General features: G+C 34.8%; 2 protein-coding genes across 2 annotated transcripts; both read right to left on the bottom strand.

Annotated features, from left to right (window-relative positions):
* Positions 1-2,691: 2,691 nt before the first annotated feature.
* LOC145073598 (phenylalanine ammonia-lyase 1-like) lies at positions 2,692-12,044 on the bottom strand. The gene is made up of 2 exons (XM_079020138.1): positions 11,482-12,044; positions 2,692-4,591 (listed from the first exon to the last, which is right to left on the bottom strand). Exons 1-2 carry the CDS (start codon positions 11,859-11,861, stop codon positions 2,839-2,841), a joined length of 2,133 nt encoding a protein of 710 aa, XP_078876264.1. The 5' UTR covers positions 11,862-12,044; the 3' UTR covers positions 2,692-2,838.
* A 985-nt stretch (positions 12,045-13,029) lies between these two features.
* Positions 13,030-13,422, bottom strand: LOC145075994 (phenylalanine ammonia-lyase 1-like). Its single transcript, XM_079022031.1, has one exon. The coding sequence runs from the start codon at positions 13,420-13,422 to the stop codon at positions 13,030-13,032; it is 393 nt and encodes a 130-aa protein (XP_078878157.1).
* Between the last annotated feature and the right edge of the window lie 5,234 nt (positions 13,423-18,656).

The raw sequence follows: 18,656 nt of genomic DNA, 5'->3' as shown, positions 1-18,656 counted from the left end.
CAAAGCATTACAACCATCATATTGAATATTTAATAACTTTACATTGTACTCAAAACATTGTTTGCTTGATATCAAATACGTATAGCAAAAATAAATAACGTGACGCGGCGATGCCCCGTCCTCAAAAAACTCTTTGATTACATGTTTACTGATTTCCTGAGAATACAAGTGATTTTGAAAAGTGTCAACAATTAAGTTGGTGAGTTCATAAGCGTTTTGTATGAGAAGGATTTGTAACTTTTTCGTGTAAAAATGATAGTGTATACTTTCTGAAAATCCAATATTTTCCTTAAAATGATCTGTAAGTCTTGAACCCGAAGACTAAAACTGTAAGTAATGTTGTACTGGGAAATAGTATTATGTAGTTTTATATTTTTATAAAACTATTTGAATGTATGTTAACCCCGTAAACCAAATGTATTGTTAATACCCCGTATGAGTTATCATAACCATGCTAATGACTAGTTGGCCTGCTACGAAGTTCTTTAGGCGTCAGAAGTGTTAGACATTTGGCACCCTAAACTGGTCGGTCTAACTATAGCTAACAACTGGGGTATAGGGTTGTCAATCCCGTATAGATCTATACACAAGTGTCACGCTCTCCCTACAAGAGACTCTGGTTATAATTTAGGACTTAGTGTGTACTCTGGTAGGTACGGTGAAGCCAATTGTCTCACAAAATCGTATTAACCGGTTTACGTATAGTGTAATGAAAACTGTTTTTTCTTGTAAATGAATGCATCACTTTTTCATAGTGATTACATAGTGTAAAATATTATACCTTTAAATAATTATATGTTTCTTCCGAAATGATAATGTAGTGTTTGTGACTCCCAAACTATACAAATTATAGTTTACTATGTTTGTTTGTTAAGAATGATTATATAATCATTTATACAAATATATAGTGGTTATCTTGTCTCGATGTTTTTAACAGATTATGTCATAAAAACTTACATCTAACACAGGTATGAGAAATTTTGTATGAAAGAGTCTTTCTCGAGCTTTTACCCCGTTTTGTAACGGTGTTTTTGTCAAGTTTCAAAACATCATATGTTTGGGTTGTACCCCACAAAATGGTGAAATAACTAGAATGTAACCATTTTTGTTAGAAAAACTATATGTTGGTAAAAAGTCTCAAAATCCTTGTAGTTTTGTAATCATAACTTTTCTTATGATTATAAAACATAGTTTATGTTTTGTTTTTGTTAGTTTTGCATCTCAAAACTAATATATCACAAATAATTGTCTACAACTAGTAACAACCATATTTCATGCAAATAATGTTTTATATTTAACATTGAGATGAAACATGCAAGTATTAGTGTGATAAACCAAACTTTACTTCTATTCCCCCCCCCCCCCCTAAAACATGAAAAACTCGAAAATGTGGTGGCATGAACTCACCTTGAGTGTGGTTGTGGTTTGTTTGAAGAGATGATGATGAAGATCTTTATGCCTAGAACACTTGAGAGTGGTTGAAGAACCCTTTGAAGATAGTATTATCCTATGATTTCAACACATTATAATGTATGTAAACGAGATGAAACTAGCATAAAAGTGTGTAGAAACACTTACCAAAATGTCAAGAATCACTTGGAATAATTAAGCTTAACGAGGAGGAACTTGTTCTTGAGAGAGTATGGAGTAAACAAAATGAAAAATGGAGATGGTGAGGGTTTCTGGTGTTCTCGGCCAAAGATAAAGAGAGAAGAATGAAGTGATGTTTGCTTTGATATTTGTGGATAATTGCATGGATACCCGCTGGGTAATATTTTTGTATGGGAAAAGGAGAAACCTCATGTCACAAGGTCAACCCTTTCTTTCTCCTCCTTCCCACCGAAATCCCCTCAAAACCACCGAAAACACATGTGATTTCGGCCTAGCACTACTGAGATCACCTAGTGATTTCGGTCCATGTGCCAACCGAGATCACCTAGTGATTTCGGTCCATGCCAACCGAGACCACATGGTGATTTCGGTCTACGTACTAACCGAAATCACAAGGATTTAGGTCCTAGGCCGTTGACTTGCCGAATTTACTTGACTTTTGTTGGCTCGTTTAACTTCTTTTGGATTCAAAATTGGCAGTTGTCACAATAGTCGTTCTAGATATTTAATATCTCATATGCATAAGTGGATCCTCAATACAAATCCTTTGGTTACTAAAGGGCTTCTAGCTCAGCAATATCAGGTGTTGTGCTCTCTCCTTGAGGTCGAGGATTTAAGTCCCACTGATGATATAGGTGGATTAGGAGTATGTTAGATTTGTCGTTTCAAATAAAAAAAATACAAATACTTAGGTGATACGATATTTAATACTAGATATTTAATATCTCATATATGAGATCCGATAATCTAGGGTATATTTGTAATAGTGGCTATGGGGTGCCATAAGTACCAATTAAATGGTTGACTTGTAGAACCATTTATTGGACTACAGAGCGTGTGGGAGTGGAGGGGGAGATGGATATGGATATGGATATGGAGATGGAGATGGAGATGGAGATGGAGAGGGAGAGGGAGAGGGAAAAGGAGATAATAGTGTTACAAGGTTTGAATGAGTGACCAAATTTGCACATTGGCGATCGTTGGACCAAGGGTGTTATGAAAACCAAACGTTAAGAACTAAACATGTAACTTACTCTTCATAATAGATACCATCGTCAAAATAAATCATCCCGTGAACTATAACGAAAAACAAAATAGAAACTTTATACAACAGTTTGATTATCCCACAGTTTTTAGATGCATAATCCTCAATTTTCCTATCTAACTACAAACTTTAAATTAAAAATTGTCGTTTCATAAACAATAACTCAATGTATTAACCTTTACTTATGAAATAGGAAGTGGAGTCCCATCCCACATCTTCAAACAATCGAGCAATGGATCAATCAATTTTCCAGCCGATATCGCGGAGAACACCTTATCAAACTCCTCTCCAGGTGACATTATCTTCTCTCCAGTCAAATAAGAAGTTCCAAGTTCTTTTCTCACAAATTTATACAATGGGTACGATCTACATTTCTCAATTCGGTTAAAAATCGCCAATTTTCCACCTTCATGATCAACCCTAACGCTTTCAACTTCATTTGGCAAAAGGGCTTTGAGTTCATCCTCGAAAGCACCAATCTTTTGGAAGATTGAGGTACTTGTGTCCATTTCCGCTTCACCATTTGCAAGTGCATGACTAACCATAACTTGTCTTAGCTTTTGCATGAGAGGGTAAGTTGCACTACACGGATCGTCAATATATGAAAATATATGCTCCCGATCTACAATCGTAAGCATGTCTTTTTCACAAAATCGAGATGCATGTAGCTCACCATTAGGCCCAGTGTTTAAGACCTTTTTCGCAACCTGGCTAACCAAATTCTTTACACTCGACTTGAGGTTCTCTTCCAAGTGCCTCAAGTCAACTGCTTGGCATAATGCCACTAAGTAAGTCGTCGACATCAATTTCAGAATCTCAACAGCTTCAGCTGTTTTACGTGAAGAGATTAACCCGAGTGAGTTAACATCTTGGTTATGTTGCTCAGCACTTTGGACGTGATTGGTTACAGGGTTAGCAAGGAATTGTAGTTCCGAACAATACGCTGCCATTGCAATCTCAGCTCCTTTAAATCCATAATCCAAACTTGGATTTCGTCCTCCAGAGAGATTAGATGGCAACCCATTGTTGTAAAAGTCATTTACAAGCTCCGAGAATTGAGCAAACATGAGTTTACCTATCGATGCTATCGCTAACCGAGTATTATCCATCGAAACACCTATTGGGGTGCCTTGAAAGTTTCCTCCATGAAGTGCAATATTCCTTGACACATCAATCAATGGGTTATCATTAACCGAATTAATCTCCCTCTCGATTGACTTCGTAGACGTACGTATCACTTCAATAAGCGGACCTAGCCATTGTGGTGATGTCCGAAGAGCATAACGATCTTGTTTTGGCTTTTGAAGTGGGTCTATGTCGTGTATCCTTTTCGCTTCTTTAACGTAGGAACTACCATCCAAAATGTGTTCCATTATCGCAGCTGCTTCAATCTGGCCAGGGTGATGCTTGAGTTTATGTGTCAGATGATCAGTAAACTCGGGCTTTCCTTGCATGACTTCAGCAAAAATGGCGGATAACACCTCCGACAAAACTGCAATGATATTAGCTTCGAAAAGAACCACAGATGCCATCCCCGACCCCACAGCTGTCCCGTTGACTAATGCAAGTCCTTCTTTAGGTTGTAACTCAAAGAAACCGGTGTTGATACCGGCATGATTGAAAGCGGAGGCAGCATCAATCAATTCTCCGGTGGGACCAACAGCCTTGGAATTTGGGCGGCCGGTCAAGAGTCCGGCAATGTATGATAGTGGCACAAGGTCGCCGGAGGCTGTGATGGAGCCACGAAGGGGTAGGCATGGGGTGATGTTGTGGTTGAGAAACTTTGTAATGGCTTCCAAGATTTCGAATCGGATGCCGGAGTAGCCTTGGAGGAGGGTGTTTATTCTGACTAACATGGCGGCTCTTGTGGTTGATTGCGGGAGTGTGTGGTCTGATGATCCCACCGCTGTACCAAAGATACCGGCGTTCAAGAATCTGAAATTGGTCACATTAAGTCCCAGTTAGTTCAAAATAATTACTATTAGACTAAATTACTGAAATGTTTGATCAAAATTACACGTTTGGTCCCTAACTTATTTTTTGCACTCGGATCGTCCCTGTGGTTTGATTTTGTTGCGTTTTTCGTCCCTTACATACATAAAATTAGGGACCAAATGTGCAATTTTGACCAAACTTTAGGGACGAAAAACGAAATAAAATCAAACCACAGTGACGATCCGAGTGCAAAAAAAAAAAATTAGGGACCACACATGCAATTTTGATCAAACCATTTCAATAAGTTACTCTTACTGTTACATATTACAAAATTCAGTGTTAAGTGATCATGCAACAATTTCATTGGGTACATTATTGTCATTATTGGGTAGCAATATACGTTTCGGTTATTTTATCATAAGCACAATAGTTCTTGTTTTTCTTATGAAAGATGTCATATATTATAATCATGGTTTATAATAATGTTTACAATATATAATAATATTACTGAGATAGTTTGTGTTTCTTTTTTTTCCTTTTATTTCTAAAATATAATTGTATTTTTTACTATCCTTGTTATTAACGCATTTGTTTACTTCTAATATAATACTCAACAAAAACATAGTTTGATGATAATGTAAAAGTATGTATATGATATATCATCTTCAATATTGTGCAGAATAGTTAAATGTTGTTTAAATACGGGCAAAGGAGAAAAAAATGATTATTGCTTTCTTTTAGAAATTATTAAATACGTAATATCATAGTCAGAATTTAATTACTTAACTTTCACGTCTAAGACCATCCACTGTATTCTTGCAAATGGGTTGTATACTGCCATATGTGATTTAGTTTAGCAAGTTTAGAAAGACCTATAAGGCCCACTCTTTCTTTAATTATTATATATTATTCACATCACTTCTACTCTATATAGACAACTATATAATTTGAAATATATAAAACAATTTTTAAACTTGTAATGGGACCATTTTAGAAACGATGTTAGTTATTGACAGTGGCCAGAGGTGGGTCACTTGATCCATCTTTATTTATTTATTTATTTTTTCTCAAGTAATATATAAACTTTATTTATAAACCACCTAAAATTTTATAAGTAATCTATCTTAAATTGTTATGAGAAAGAAGTTAATATAATTCATAACTTTTAAAACTCATATTTTATATCTCAACAGCCCAAATACTTAAATACCCATTAAGAAAATAACCCAATATAATTTTTGAATTATAGTTTTATTATCAAAATTGTTTTATATAGTGTTAGTAATAATTCAATTGTCAAAATACTTAAAGATATTAGACATCGTCGGATACAGTTGTTAGAGATTTAAATCGTTTTTCCTTATACCACCCGACACGCTACCCGTTTTTTTTTTTACTATTTTATTTTTATATATCGGTTTATTTAAATAGTGAATCACGTACATTTATGTTCTAGACTCGCCCCTGTGTATTGATGTAGGCTTTAATTAAAAAGCTCGTGTTTCATATTTGAAAGACAATAGTAATGGCATGATGTTTCATATTTGAAAGACGATAGCAATGGAATCGTTTATATGAAAAGAAAGCAAAAAGAAGTGTATTAATTTTTCGAGTGAATCTTCTGATTGATCCAATGATAAATTATTTTAAGGACAATTATACCCCTAGACCTATTTTAGTTTTAGTTTAGGATACCGAGGAGAGATAAATTCAAATAATTAATGCTACATGACTTGTGGATTACATCAATTTGTATTTTGAATTCTGAAAAAGATAGCCTCATTCTCTTTATTCCTCCTAATTACTCACAGACTACTCCACATAATCACTAAACTTCGTTTATCGTTACAAATCTTTGATGTTCAACAATGATTATTCACCTCAAAATGATACCTAGATGCTCAAGTTCACACTATTGTTTCTTTTCCTTTTGGAATTACAAATACTATTTTGCCATTGTATTGCACAAAGACACCTCGCTTGTGCAATTCTTTCTTAGTTTTTAGTGTGTCCTCGAATCAAACCCTAGACGTGATTATAAGCATGTTTCATGCCTTCTCACAACATTATAGTTGAAGGCAACAGTCGCAACCATGTTTTTGGTTAGATGAACAGTTCATGTGCTAATTCGCCTATTCATAACTACTTGATGAATACTACATAGCCAGTGAGAGAAACCAACATATCTGTTTCTATGGAGGTATGACCTATCAGTCAGATTTCTCTTAATTGGCACACACATGAGTGATGGTTTTCTTGTAGCTGCTTTTGTGGATGTTTTAATGAGCTACAAAATTACCCGATGTGTTATTTTATGAAGGAAGGAGATAACATTGAGTTGTTAGTTAGCAAAGTTAGTGTTATATGGATTTCATCCAGACCGTTAACGGGACTGCTAAACCTGATATAATTATCACTTCCTTTCTGGTTCTCAACTTTACAAGAAAGCAGGAAAATGTAAGCACACAATGTAAGAACCTGAAATTTAGAGATATTTGACTTTTAATCAAATATTGAAAAAAATGGCAAAATGATCATTTATGAGAATTTAGAAGGGTTATGAAGTTGTGACTTCATGAAAATAACCAAGATGAGTTTAATTCACTTAGGTTAGGTTAGACAAGTAAGTTCAAGAAAAAAAAATGCAAAAGAAGATGCATTTTGGTCAAAAGGGTATAATAGGGAATTTATGCTTTTTAGGCCAACTTTATGACTTAATAGATTAAGAACTATATTAAGTCAGTAAGAAGTGGCTTAATGGAGTTGTTGATCTCATCCCCACCTTTGTGTGGACATAAGGTTTGCGGGAAACAGGTTGGAAACAAAGAAGTTATGCACGTTTAATGATTGGAAGAAAATGTCCCAATGTTGAAATTTGTGGAATGTTGTCACCATGACATGAGAAGAAGCTTTCCACGGGGCGATGACGCTACCAGAATAGATATTTAATCTTTTAAACCTCTATTATCAAACCTATTTCACCAAACTAGATTGGGAGCTAATGAAGGCGATTTTAGAGCCAGAAGAAGGCTAAAAGAAGCAAGAGATGGAATCTAACAATGATTTTCATCACCTCTCCATTAATGTAAGATTTCTCCATTTTGGTGAAATGTTTAGTTTGACCAGAATGGTTGAATGGATCGACTTATATCTTGATTATAGTGTTATTGAGAGTATTTAGAAGCTTTAATCAAGCTTTGTAAGTGATTTCCATAGTAAAATCAATCTAATGAGAGTTAGGTTTTGAAATCCTATCTAGTGAGGATTATGATTAATACATTGGTGATCAGAGGTTAATGAATTAGGTAGTATGGGATGCTTAATTCAACGCCTAAAATAGATTTAGAAGTAGAAATTGTGAAGTTAGAATTTTGATCCATTACTTAACCATTTTGATATAAGAAGGTCGTTAAGCTCTTAATAGGCTAACACATGTTCTAAGGGACTTGACATATTGCATGCATAGGTCTTGAGCAATGAATATTTATTAAGATGCATCAATGGGAGAATGGAGCGAAAGAGTAGTTAGTCTTTACTAATTAACAAAGTGAGTTATTATTCACCCTCACTAGATTTTGTGTGTATGTATGTTTATGTCTCTCTCTCTCTCTCTCTATATATATATATATATATATATATATATACACACACACACACACATGTATGTTGATCTTGAGACACTAGTGAATGCCCTTAAGTTATTAGATGAAGATAGATTAAAAATAAACGTTTAAAAGCATGTATCTAAGTATGTACGTATATTTAGAGTATGTATGAGGTATACGTTTAGAAACATATATCAGAGCATGTACGTAAACCGAGAGTATGTATGTATGGTTAGACGAGAAAGGTATTTGTCAATACCCAAAAGATGGTAGAAATAGAAATAGCATGAGATTAACTATAATCATATAACAAAGTATGTATACGTATGTAAATGTAAATGGTATTGTGTAGAATACCTACGAGATATAAGAAGAAGAATTATATTAAGAACTTAATGAGTTAAATACTAGATGAGTATAAAAGATCTCTTGATGAGATAAAGGGATAAAATGTCCATGGAACATGTGTAAATAAAGAATAAGAGAAGAGTAGAAAGATTATTCTTTTAGGAATGAGATTATGTTTCATTTAGGAATGCGGTTATGATTTCTATGGGAATAAGAACATGATTTTTGTGGAAATAAAATTGTATTGTTAGAGAAGATAAATGAAAGGTTCCATGAGTGGAACTAGAAAATGTAGTTCTTTTAAGAACTTAGATGTACTCCGTGAAACATTAAGAGTAAATAAATCCATGAGCTATTCAAAATAAAAATAATAATGATTAAGGATCCACGAGGGATCATAAGAGATAGGAGTAAGCCCGAATGAGTACACCGGGTAATGTTAATGGGATGTTATTTCCCTTAGAAGATAGATGAGATTGTAACATGAGATGGGACCGTTAGTTCAAGTTGAGAATAGAGAGATGGAGTTTGAATAGAGTATGAGACAGACATACTGAGAGTAAGAGATGTGCGAAGAGTAGAGTAAGAATATGAGAAGAGAATACATATAGATTTTGAGCAGAATATATATACTATGAGATGAGCCTGACAAGAGGCTAAGAGAGAGTATGACATGAGTCTATAAAGAAGCTATTAGAGAGTATGAGATGAAGAGTAAAGATTAGACAATAAGAGTAGAAGATAAAGCAAGATATAAATACTATGAAAATGCATGAGAAAAATAGTAAAAGAGACAGATGTGATGAGAAAGAATAGTAAAGTATGCTATGAGAATAAAAGACTATATCATAAAGTATAAGAAAGAAGAGAAAAGAAAGAGTTAAAGGAAAAGTCTCTTAACAAGAAATAGATTAGAATATATAACTCACTATGAAAAAGAAGAATATATTTTGCATGTTTTGCAGGTTCAGATGACAATTGTTGGTATGTGAGAAGATAAGAACACAAGGAGTTAGAAGACTGATTTTTATTTATTTGTATTTTTCCTTTATGCTATATCTATACGTAGATTTTATTGTAAAGCCGAATATACAATAGGATGTAATTGTTATTGGTTTCATAGAATTCCACATTTGTTTAGAAATAACTCTGATAATCACAAGATAATTAGATGTAGAAAATTAAGTGCTTTACAGATAACGACTAAAGAATAAAATGGTTTGCGCTTTTCTTTTCTTTTTTTTTTTTTTTTTTTTTTTTTTTTTTTTTTTTTTTTTGAATAAAAAGAGAATATATGGTTTGGATGTTTCTCTTGTCAATATCGTAAACTAAAAATAGAATGAATTCAAGGATACAGTTGTCCTTGAGTTATATTTTCGGTCAGACAGATAGAAAAGTGTAGTGGAAAAATAAGCTCCATTAAAGTAAGGTTAGTCAATAAATTATAAATATAAACTTTATTCGGACTTTTTAATACTAAAAGACAAGTATGAGGCTTTAGCTGACCAAGCCCACCTAACAAAATGTTAAGTATTATCAAATAAACAACGTATTAGCGTTACCCACAGGCCCAACAAATTATATATATATATATATATATATATATATATATATATATATATATATATATATATATATATATATATATATATCAGATAAAGTTTTTTGACCAATTTAGATTGTATAATATTTTAAATAAAATTCCAAAATTTTATCCTTTTTTCGACATCTAACTATATATATATATATATATATATATATATATATATATATATATATATATATATATATATATATATATATATATATATATATATATATATATATATCAGATAAAGTTTTTTGACCAATTTAGATTGTATAATATTTTAAATAAAATTCCAAAATTTTATCCTTTTTTCGACATCTAACTAAACTTATAATACATATTTTCAAATGAGTTTTTAACCTTAAAAAACGTTTACTTTTATAACTCCTAATATTATCGGAGGTGCACTAGTTTTTGAATTGATTTTGGGTGTGTATTCTTTAAGACCATTTCGGTTATAATTAGTTCGGTTGTTTTGGAAGTAAAATTGCGTTAAAATAACGGTTTTTTTAATTAAAAAAACTAGGTCAATTCGATTATTACCGAAATGGTTCCCAAAAGAATCGGTCCTGTTTTTTCATTAGTTCTCAAAAATACTGTTTGCAAGGCCTTTCCAAACTAAAGCGATAGTAAATAAAAAGACGCTGTAGACTAAAGTAATTGCCAAACAATTTGCAAAAATCAACTAATTTAAAGAAAATTAATATTTGTGCACCTCCAGGTTATACTAAGTTTTTTAGTTTTGATATTTTATCTAGTAATTAATATCGCCTTTGATCCTTATTTTCACACTAATATTGTTTATCGACAATCTTAAAGCATGAGAATAAAACTTGTTTCTATAGTCTATAGGATAAACCATATCTGCCGAATGCCTATCGGAACAGAAAATCACTTTATAAACTAATAAAAGATTCATGTTATAATATTTTTATAAACATGTAACGGCAATAGTAACATTCTCAGCTAAAAGGGATTTAACGGGGTTATACGCTATATTAGCAGATTTTTCTTGAAATAATAAGTTATCTATTCAATATTGTAAATGTTTTTTTTTTTAGTGTCATATAGTAATCTAATAACCACCTCATGATTGTTTAACTTGGCAAGACTTGGTAAGCTGCTCCCGTAGGTAACTCAAGTTAAAACCCGTCATGTGCAGAAGACAGTTATGAAAGAAACAAAATAATCGATGTATGAAAACTATGTTGCAAACATGTCTAGAATACGTCTTAAAAACATCGAAATTTTGTGAAAATAATTACGTCTATTGTCTCTTTAAAAACTAGGAAAGAAAATGGAAAATAACTGAATGCATTTTATGTTGTAATGATCTTTAAAAATTATACCTAATGAGCTCATGTTGAAGAGCACCACCTTCCTTGGTTCTCCGATGAGAGGTGGCACCAAAACCGGTGGTGACTCCATAGGTATCACTACCTTTCAATATGTTGTTTATCACCCAATCACTGCTAGCTGTAACTCCATCACGAGTAGATTCCGACAACTCCACATGAACGTCGTTCGCATGCCTAGTGGCTACAGCTACTACCTGAGCAATAGTCAGTCTTGTGCCACCCAATTTCACCACCGGATTCTGATACTCCTCCACCATTTTCTTCACTTCATCCAGGTGGCTCCCGCTTAACGTTGCTGCCGCAGCACCCCAATTCAAAGGATCATTCACGTATAAACTCCCATTTGTGGTATGTCCGTTGGAACGCTCCATTTCTTTTTGACTTTTTTGCAAAACCCAGAAATATTTTGTGGAAAGAGGTTGAAATTTTGTTGATAAAATATTGAAAGAAAATTTTTTGTAGGAAATTATGAAGTTGTTAAAGCTATAATTTTCCGGGGTTGTATGTGGGAGATTAAAGGGTTTAAATACACGGCTTATGAAGTTGTCCAACAGGTTTAGGTTTGGCAGGCCTAATATTATTAGGACAAAGTATACAAATTGTCCCTATACTTTGGTGTAATTTATGATTGGTTTTTAGTTTTAATTTTTCATTAGGAAGTTTTATGTCCTAATCCATATAAAATGGTTGATTTGTCCTTACTATTTCTTTCATCATATTATTATTATTAATTAATTAGAAAAATATTAATTACGATCCCTTTCTCTCTATCATGTGGGCGACCACGAACTCATTTTTCATATATATAATAAATCTTGCTTAATTTCGTAAAGCATATAATTTAAACCAACAGAGAAATCCAAAAACTCTCTGACAAAAGGGACGATAAAAACATAGCGACATAAATGCACCCATTTCAACTTAAAACCTTGCATTTTCTAAACTATTAATATATTAGTATATAGCTTTTGGAAACCATTGATATAAAAATAACTAAATTTTTATAGTAAAATTTATAATTATTAATCAAATATTTTCAATAAATTATTAATTAAACATGATTCTGTAGGATTTTCAATATAAAAATACAATTAATTATTAACAATCATAAACGAAACTTATTCAAGACGAATTTAAAATTTTTATAAAAATCAAGAATTAAATAAATAATTATATAACTTATTATTAACATCAATACTTTTTAAAAAATAAAAAATAATAAGAAAATGATGAGTATTATTTTTATAGAGCATTTAAAAATATATATAATTATGAAAAAATGACAAGTTTTATTAGTATAGAAAGAAAAGATATAGATGCTTTTTAGATAATAATAATAATAATAATAATAATTATTATAATTGATGTATCAAGTAAAGAAACAAAATAATCGATATATGAAAACTATGTTGCAAGCATGTCTAGAATACGTCATAAAAACATCGAAATTTTGTGTAAATAATTACGTCTATTGTCTCTTTAAAAAACTAGGAAAGAAAATGGAAAAATATTTGAATGCATTTTATGTTGTAATGATCTTTAAAAATTATACCTAACGAGCTCCTGTTGAAGAGCACCACCTTCCTTGGTTCTCCGATGAGAGGTGGCACCAAAACCGGTGGTTACTCCATAGGTATCCCCACCTTTCAACATGTTGTTCATCACCCAATCACTGCTAGCTGTAACTCCATCACAAGCAGATTCCGACAACTCCACCTGAACGTCGTTGGCATGCCTAGTGGCTACAGCTGCTACCTGAGAAATAGTCAGTGTTGCGCCACCCAATTTCACCACCGGATTCCGATACTCCTCCACCATTTTCTTCACTTCGTCTAGGTGGCTCCCGCTTAATGCTGCTGCCGCAGCACCCCAATTCAAAGGATCATTCATGTATAAACTCCAGTTCGTTGTATGTTCGTTGGAACGCTCCATTTCTTTTTGATTTTTTTGCAAAACCCAGAAATAATTTGTGGAAAGAGGGTGAAAATTTGTTGATAAAATATTGAAAGAAAAAATTTGGTAGGAAATTATGAAGCTATTAAAGCTATAATCTTCATGGGGTTGTATGTGGGAGATGAAAGTGTTTAAATACACGACTTATGAAATTGTCCAACAACTTTAGGTTTGGCAGGCCGAGAGTTAGTTGGAAAACGGTGGTGAGCGTCCGATGGGTCATCCAAACTAATGGTTGTTATGATGTCACGTCGACCATTATACTGGAGACGACTAGACGAGAGATGGTTTTGAGAGAAGATCGAATGTCGATAATATTATTAGGACAAAGTATACAAATTGTCCCTATACTTTGGTGTAATTTGTGATTGGTTTTTAGTTTTAATTTTCATTCGGAAGTTTTATTATTAAATTTTTTGTTTCTAAGTATGGTTTCTAATTCATATAAAATGGTTGATTTGTCTTTACTGATTTATTTTATTATTAATTAATTAAATAGAAAAATATTAATTAAATATATTAAAAATGTATTAATTAAATAAATGTAATCAATCCACCCCACCCCCACCGCTCTTTGTGTTTAGTGTGGGGAAACCACCACCACCTCCGGTAACCTTCCGTCACCGCCAACACTAACCTCCAACCACCACCACTATGATCCACCATAAAATCTAAAACCAAACCACTATCCACAAACAATCACCCAACATTAAGACCAAGATTTATCCATCATCCCTAAATTGTTTTCTCCACACCCACCATCTAATTTTTGTGATAGCTTGAGGAAAGATGGTGAACATAGCAACAATCCAAATAAAAAACGAGAATGGTTCGTTTTCACTTGTAAATACTGACTTTGGGACTAAGCAACCTAACTATAAAAGGAGCCTCACCCCTTTCGGTCATGCTTAAGAAACCCTAGAAGAGCCGAAACTTTGAGCAACTTCCCTCCTCTCTCATCTCATCCTCTTGCATAGTGTGTTTGTGAGTCATTACAGGTGTTAAACTTGTGACACTTGTTCTCAAAGTCAAGAGATCTTTAAGGAATCCATTGTTATTACAATATAATAACAAAGGTATGTGTTCTAATCCCTATTTTGTTGATTTTGAAAATAGTAGAAGCATGCTAGGGTTTCTAGTTGTGTTCAATGCTTGTATGTCTAATAGAGAAAACATAGATCCAACATTTAGGGTTGTATGCACACATAGGATAGTTTACTATGTTCAAAACCTATCAGTGGCATCAGAGCTATTGGTTTTTGTTTTCAATTAGATTTGAGGTAATTGATTGAATTTGACAAAATTAGGGTTTATAACAATCAAACCCTAGGCCTTGGATTTTTCGCAATTTAGGGTTTCATAACCTTGTTTTTCAAAAATTGCTAAGGTTTTTTTAAACCCTTTCCTTTGGCCTCCATATTTTCGAGATCAAGGGTTTCATAACCCTAGGGTTTTCGAAAATTAGGCAAGGTTGAAAGCCTTTCCTTCCACTCCAAGCATAGAATTCGAAATTGGGGTTTTTGGGTGGGTTGATATGTTTAGTAATTATCTTGTTAATTGTTTAATTAGATAATTAAAGATTTTAGTATATCCCTCCCAAATTTTCAAAATCTAGGGGGTAAGGGATTAGGTTAAATTAATTTGTTTAATTTAATGGATAATCCTTAATTGACTTAATAAATTAATTAAAGGTTTAATTAATAGATAGTTATTAAATCAAAGTTTTAAATTTTAAAATTTGAATTAAAATTGTTTTAATTTTTGAAATTTTAATAGATTTAAAAACCCTAGTATTTTGAAATGTTCAAAATACACCCTTAAACTATATGTAATATTAAAAATTTAAATATCTATTATACGTATAAGATAAGTCAGTTGAACCGCTACTATGCCTCATTCACGAAGTCGATCTATAAGGGGGTATAAGGAAACTGCCTATAAAATGGCGGTTGAATGGGTGTTTACTCTCACCCACTGCTTCCTTGATTGGTGGATGGTCGTTAGCCGAACGCGTTTGATAGGACACTTAATTCTCATTAATAAATATAATGGAATAAATAACTAAATGTTTTATTAAATTCTCAATCTTAGTTACTTTACGAAAACATGAATTTGATGCTAGTCCATGAATATAACATTCGTTAGTGGAGCGTGTGTGGTTAACCGATACACTAATATGGACTTATAAAGGGTGGCAATGGGTGTCTCGTAAATTATCATTGATTAATGGAGTGTGTGTGGTTAACCGGCATATTAATTAGGTGATAAATGACATCAAGAGTACCAAGCTAATTGGCATGGTTATTCACACTTTGTTTGTGATCCTCGGTATCCCAATCACAAATGGAAAGGGCATAATCGAGATTAAACATGCCATTAAATCAATGAATCTCAAATGATCTAGGAATTTCATTTAAATCCTAATTCATTTAAGTTTCGTTTTTCGTGGTGAAATTGGTAAATCGTCATTTACTACCTTTAAATAATTTGCAATTAGATTACTGCATCCCTACTCTGAACTGTGAATTATTTAGTTAGGTCCTAGCCTTAATATTTCATTTGGGTGTTATATTAAGGATTTCCTTATCTAATCAAAATTTGTCCTTTATTTTTCAGATGTCAACATCAAACAATGCTTTCGGTTCCTCCAACAACAACTCCTCAAACCACTACTCGCTCTTGAGCATCTGCTCGAAAGTTACTTTCGATGGCTCCAATTACAATGATTGGATGTGCAACATCAAGATGGCTTTGGGCTTTAACGACAAGCAATTTTTTCTCGAGAAAGAGATGAACGAGATTGATGAAACCACCACTACACCTGAAGAAATAGCTGAGTATAGTAGACACTGCAATGATCCTACCAGAGTAGCATCATCGTGGTAGCTACGATGACTCCTGAGCTGCAAAGGTTCTATGAGGACTATTGGCCGTATGAGATGTGTAAGGACTTGATGGAAAAGTACCATCAATGAGCTCGTTAAGAAAGGTACAAGATAGTCAAGTCACTCATAACCAGCAAGATGAAGGACGAAGAGTTCGTCATGACCTACTTGCTGTAACACCCAAAATCTGGAAGGCCAAGAAAGGAAAGAAACCCTAATTTTTAGGGGCGACTCGGCGAGTCCAAGGAGGAACTCGGCGAGTCCGAGCGGGATCCGGGTCGAGGAGTAAGTGACCGACTCGGTGAGTCGGCCAAGGAGACTCGGCGAGTCTGGTCTGTGCGAGGAAAACCCTAATTCCGGGAGTTGTATCTTATATAAAGGGTGTTATGTCCCTCCCTCAACCTCCATATCATCCTAGAGAACCTGTAAACCCTAGATTTCGTGTGAACTTCCATCATTTGAGAGAAATAGCTTTGGAGGAAGGAAATTTTGGAAAGGAACTTGAAGATCAAGAAGGTTGCTTCAAAGGAGAGGTGTATATCCGAGATCTACTTCAGTTTGTGTTCATCTTGGAGGTATTAAGCTGACTTTTTCCCTTCTTTGCATCTAGATCTATTTTGTTATGAGATTTGGGGGTTTTATGGTTGATTGAGACCTAATTCGAGTTAGGGGCTTAGATATTTTGTTGCCACTTCAGATCTAGTGTTGGGATGGTCCAATATGTCATAAAGCATCAGGAGATGAGTAGTTGGTGAAGCCCTTTTGTCCTTAAACCAAACCCTAGTATGTTTTGAGCCTAGATCTCCTTAGTTATACGTAAAGTTTGCAACTTTACGTGGTGTTTGAGCTTTGGAAGTAAGGATCTATGGTTTGGAGTCCCTGCATGACTCAAAAGTCCTCTGCATGTTGGGAGATCTGAATGGACTCGACGAGTCCTTTGAGTGGACTCGACGAGTAGCATGAAGATTTGGAGAAACTCGACGAGTGGGATGAACAGCTCGTCGAATCAGATGATGTTGGGCAGGAACTCGGCGAGTTGGATGAACAACTCGGCGAGTCTATTGAAGGTTGTCTTGGACTCGGCGAGTCAGGTCGCGAAACCCCAAACCCTTTGAGTTGAGACTCGAATCAGTGAGTCGAATGGAGACTCGGTGAGTTGGACAGGTCAGGACTCGGTAATCGGTAGACTCGGCGAGTCATGGACTGACTCGGCGAGTCGATTCGCGAATAGAAGGACTCTGAACATATGAACTCGGCGAGTCAATAGGGTGACTCGGCGAGTAGGGTTAACCTGGGAGGTTGACTTTGACCAAGGCTTTGACTTTGACCAGAGTTGACTTTGTTGTCTTTCGGGGGTCAGTTGGACTTAGTGTTGCATTGATATTGGTAGCTCGGGGAGCGAGTGGAGCAGGAGTTCAGAAAGTTGTCGGGCAGCAGCTAGTGGGATCATCAACGAGTTCAGCCAGTGCAGGTGAGTTTCCCTTTGTGTGAATGGGTCTACGGCCACAATGCCGGCCCATGTAGATATGAATAGAAGACCCCGGGGGTTAGCCCTAGGCATCGTATGCTAGTATGTTGTTCAGGACGAGGTCCAATGTTAGCGGGCGGGTGCCCAAGGAATGGTTTATGTGATAGTTTATACTTGTTGTCTGTGTGATACTTGTATGTGCCTGGTAGGGTGGTGAGTGTGGGCGAGGTCCCGTACCTCACCAATAGCAGAGTGTGGATGGTGTTCCACATCTCATTAGCAGCAGATCAGGGGTGAAGATCAGGGGCGAGGCCCAAGTTAGGGAAAGAGTGAGTGTGGGCTGGGCCTGTATCTCACTATCAGTAGGAGCATGGACGGGGCTCCCTGGCTCATCAGTAGAGTTCAGTTGTTAGGACCGGAGGGTAGTCAGACACCCCAGAAACGTCTGACAGTATGTGATGATATGTTTGCATGCTGGCCTGTTATGTTATATGCGATAGAGGTAGTTGGAGGGGACCAGTCCCCAAGTTCGGTTGTTAGGACCGAAGGGTAGTTCAGACACCCCAGATATGTCTGATAATCTGTTACGTTATGATATGTGTATGTGATAGTAGTAGAGTTCGGTTGTTAGGACCGAAGGGTAGGTCAGACACCCCAGATATGTATGATAATATGTTATGTTACGATATATGTGCTAGTAGCAGTAAGGGGTGAAATAGCCCCTAGGATCGGTTGTTAGGACCGATGGGTAGTCAGCACCCCAGAATGGCTTGACACGGGTAGTCAGCACCCCAGAATGGCTTGACACGGGTAGTCGGCACCCCAGAATGGTCGCACGGGTAGTCGGCACCCCAGAATGG

This window comes from Lactuca serriola, chromosome 9, assembly GCF_051521515.1.
Source record: "Lactuca serriola cultivar US96UC23 chromosome 9, Lser_US96UC23_V15, whole genome shotgun sequence".
Taxonomy (NCBI): Eukaryota; Viridiplantae; Streptophyta; class Magnoliopsida; order Asterales; family Asteraceae; genus Lactuca; species Lactuca serriola.
Note: the sequence above shows the minus strand (reverse complement) of the source record. Positions and strands in the feature narration are given on the sequence as shown.

Excerpts from the sequence above, each read along its gene's own strand:
- LOC145073598 (XM_079020138.1), bottom strand. The coding sequence starts at position 11,861 with ATGGAGCGTTCCAACGGACATACCACAAATGGGAGTTTATACGTGAAT. Across the intron at positions 4,592-11,481 it reads CTTCAACATGAGCTCATTAG|ATTCTTGAACGCCGGTATCT; the intron begins GTATAATTTTTA and ends GACCAATTTCAG.
- LOC145075994 (XM_079022031.1), bottom strand. The coding sequence starts at position 13,422 with ATGGAGCGTTCCAACGAACATACAACGAACTGGAGTTTATACATGAAT.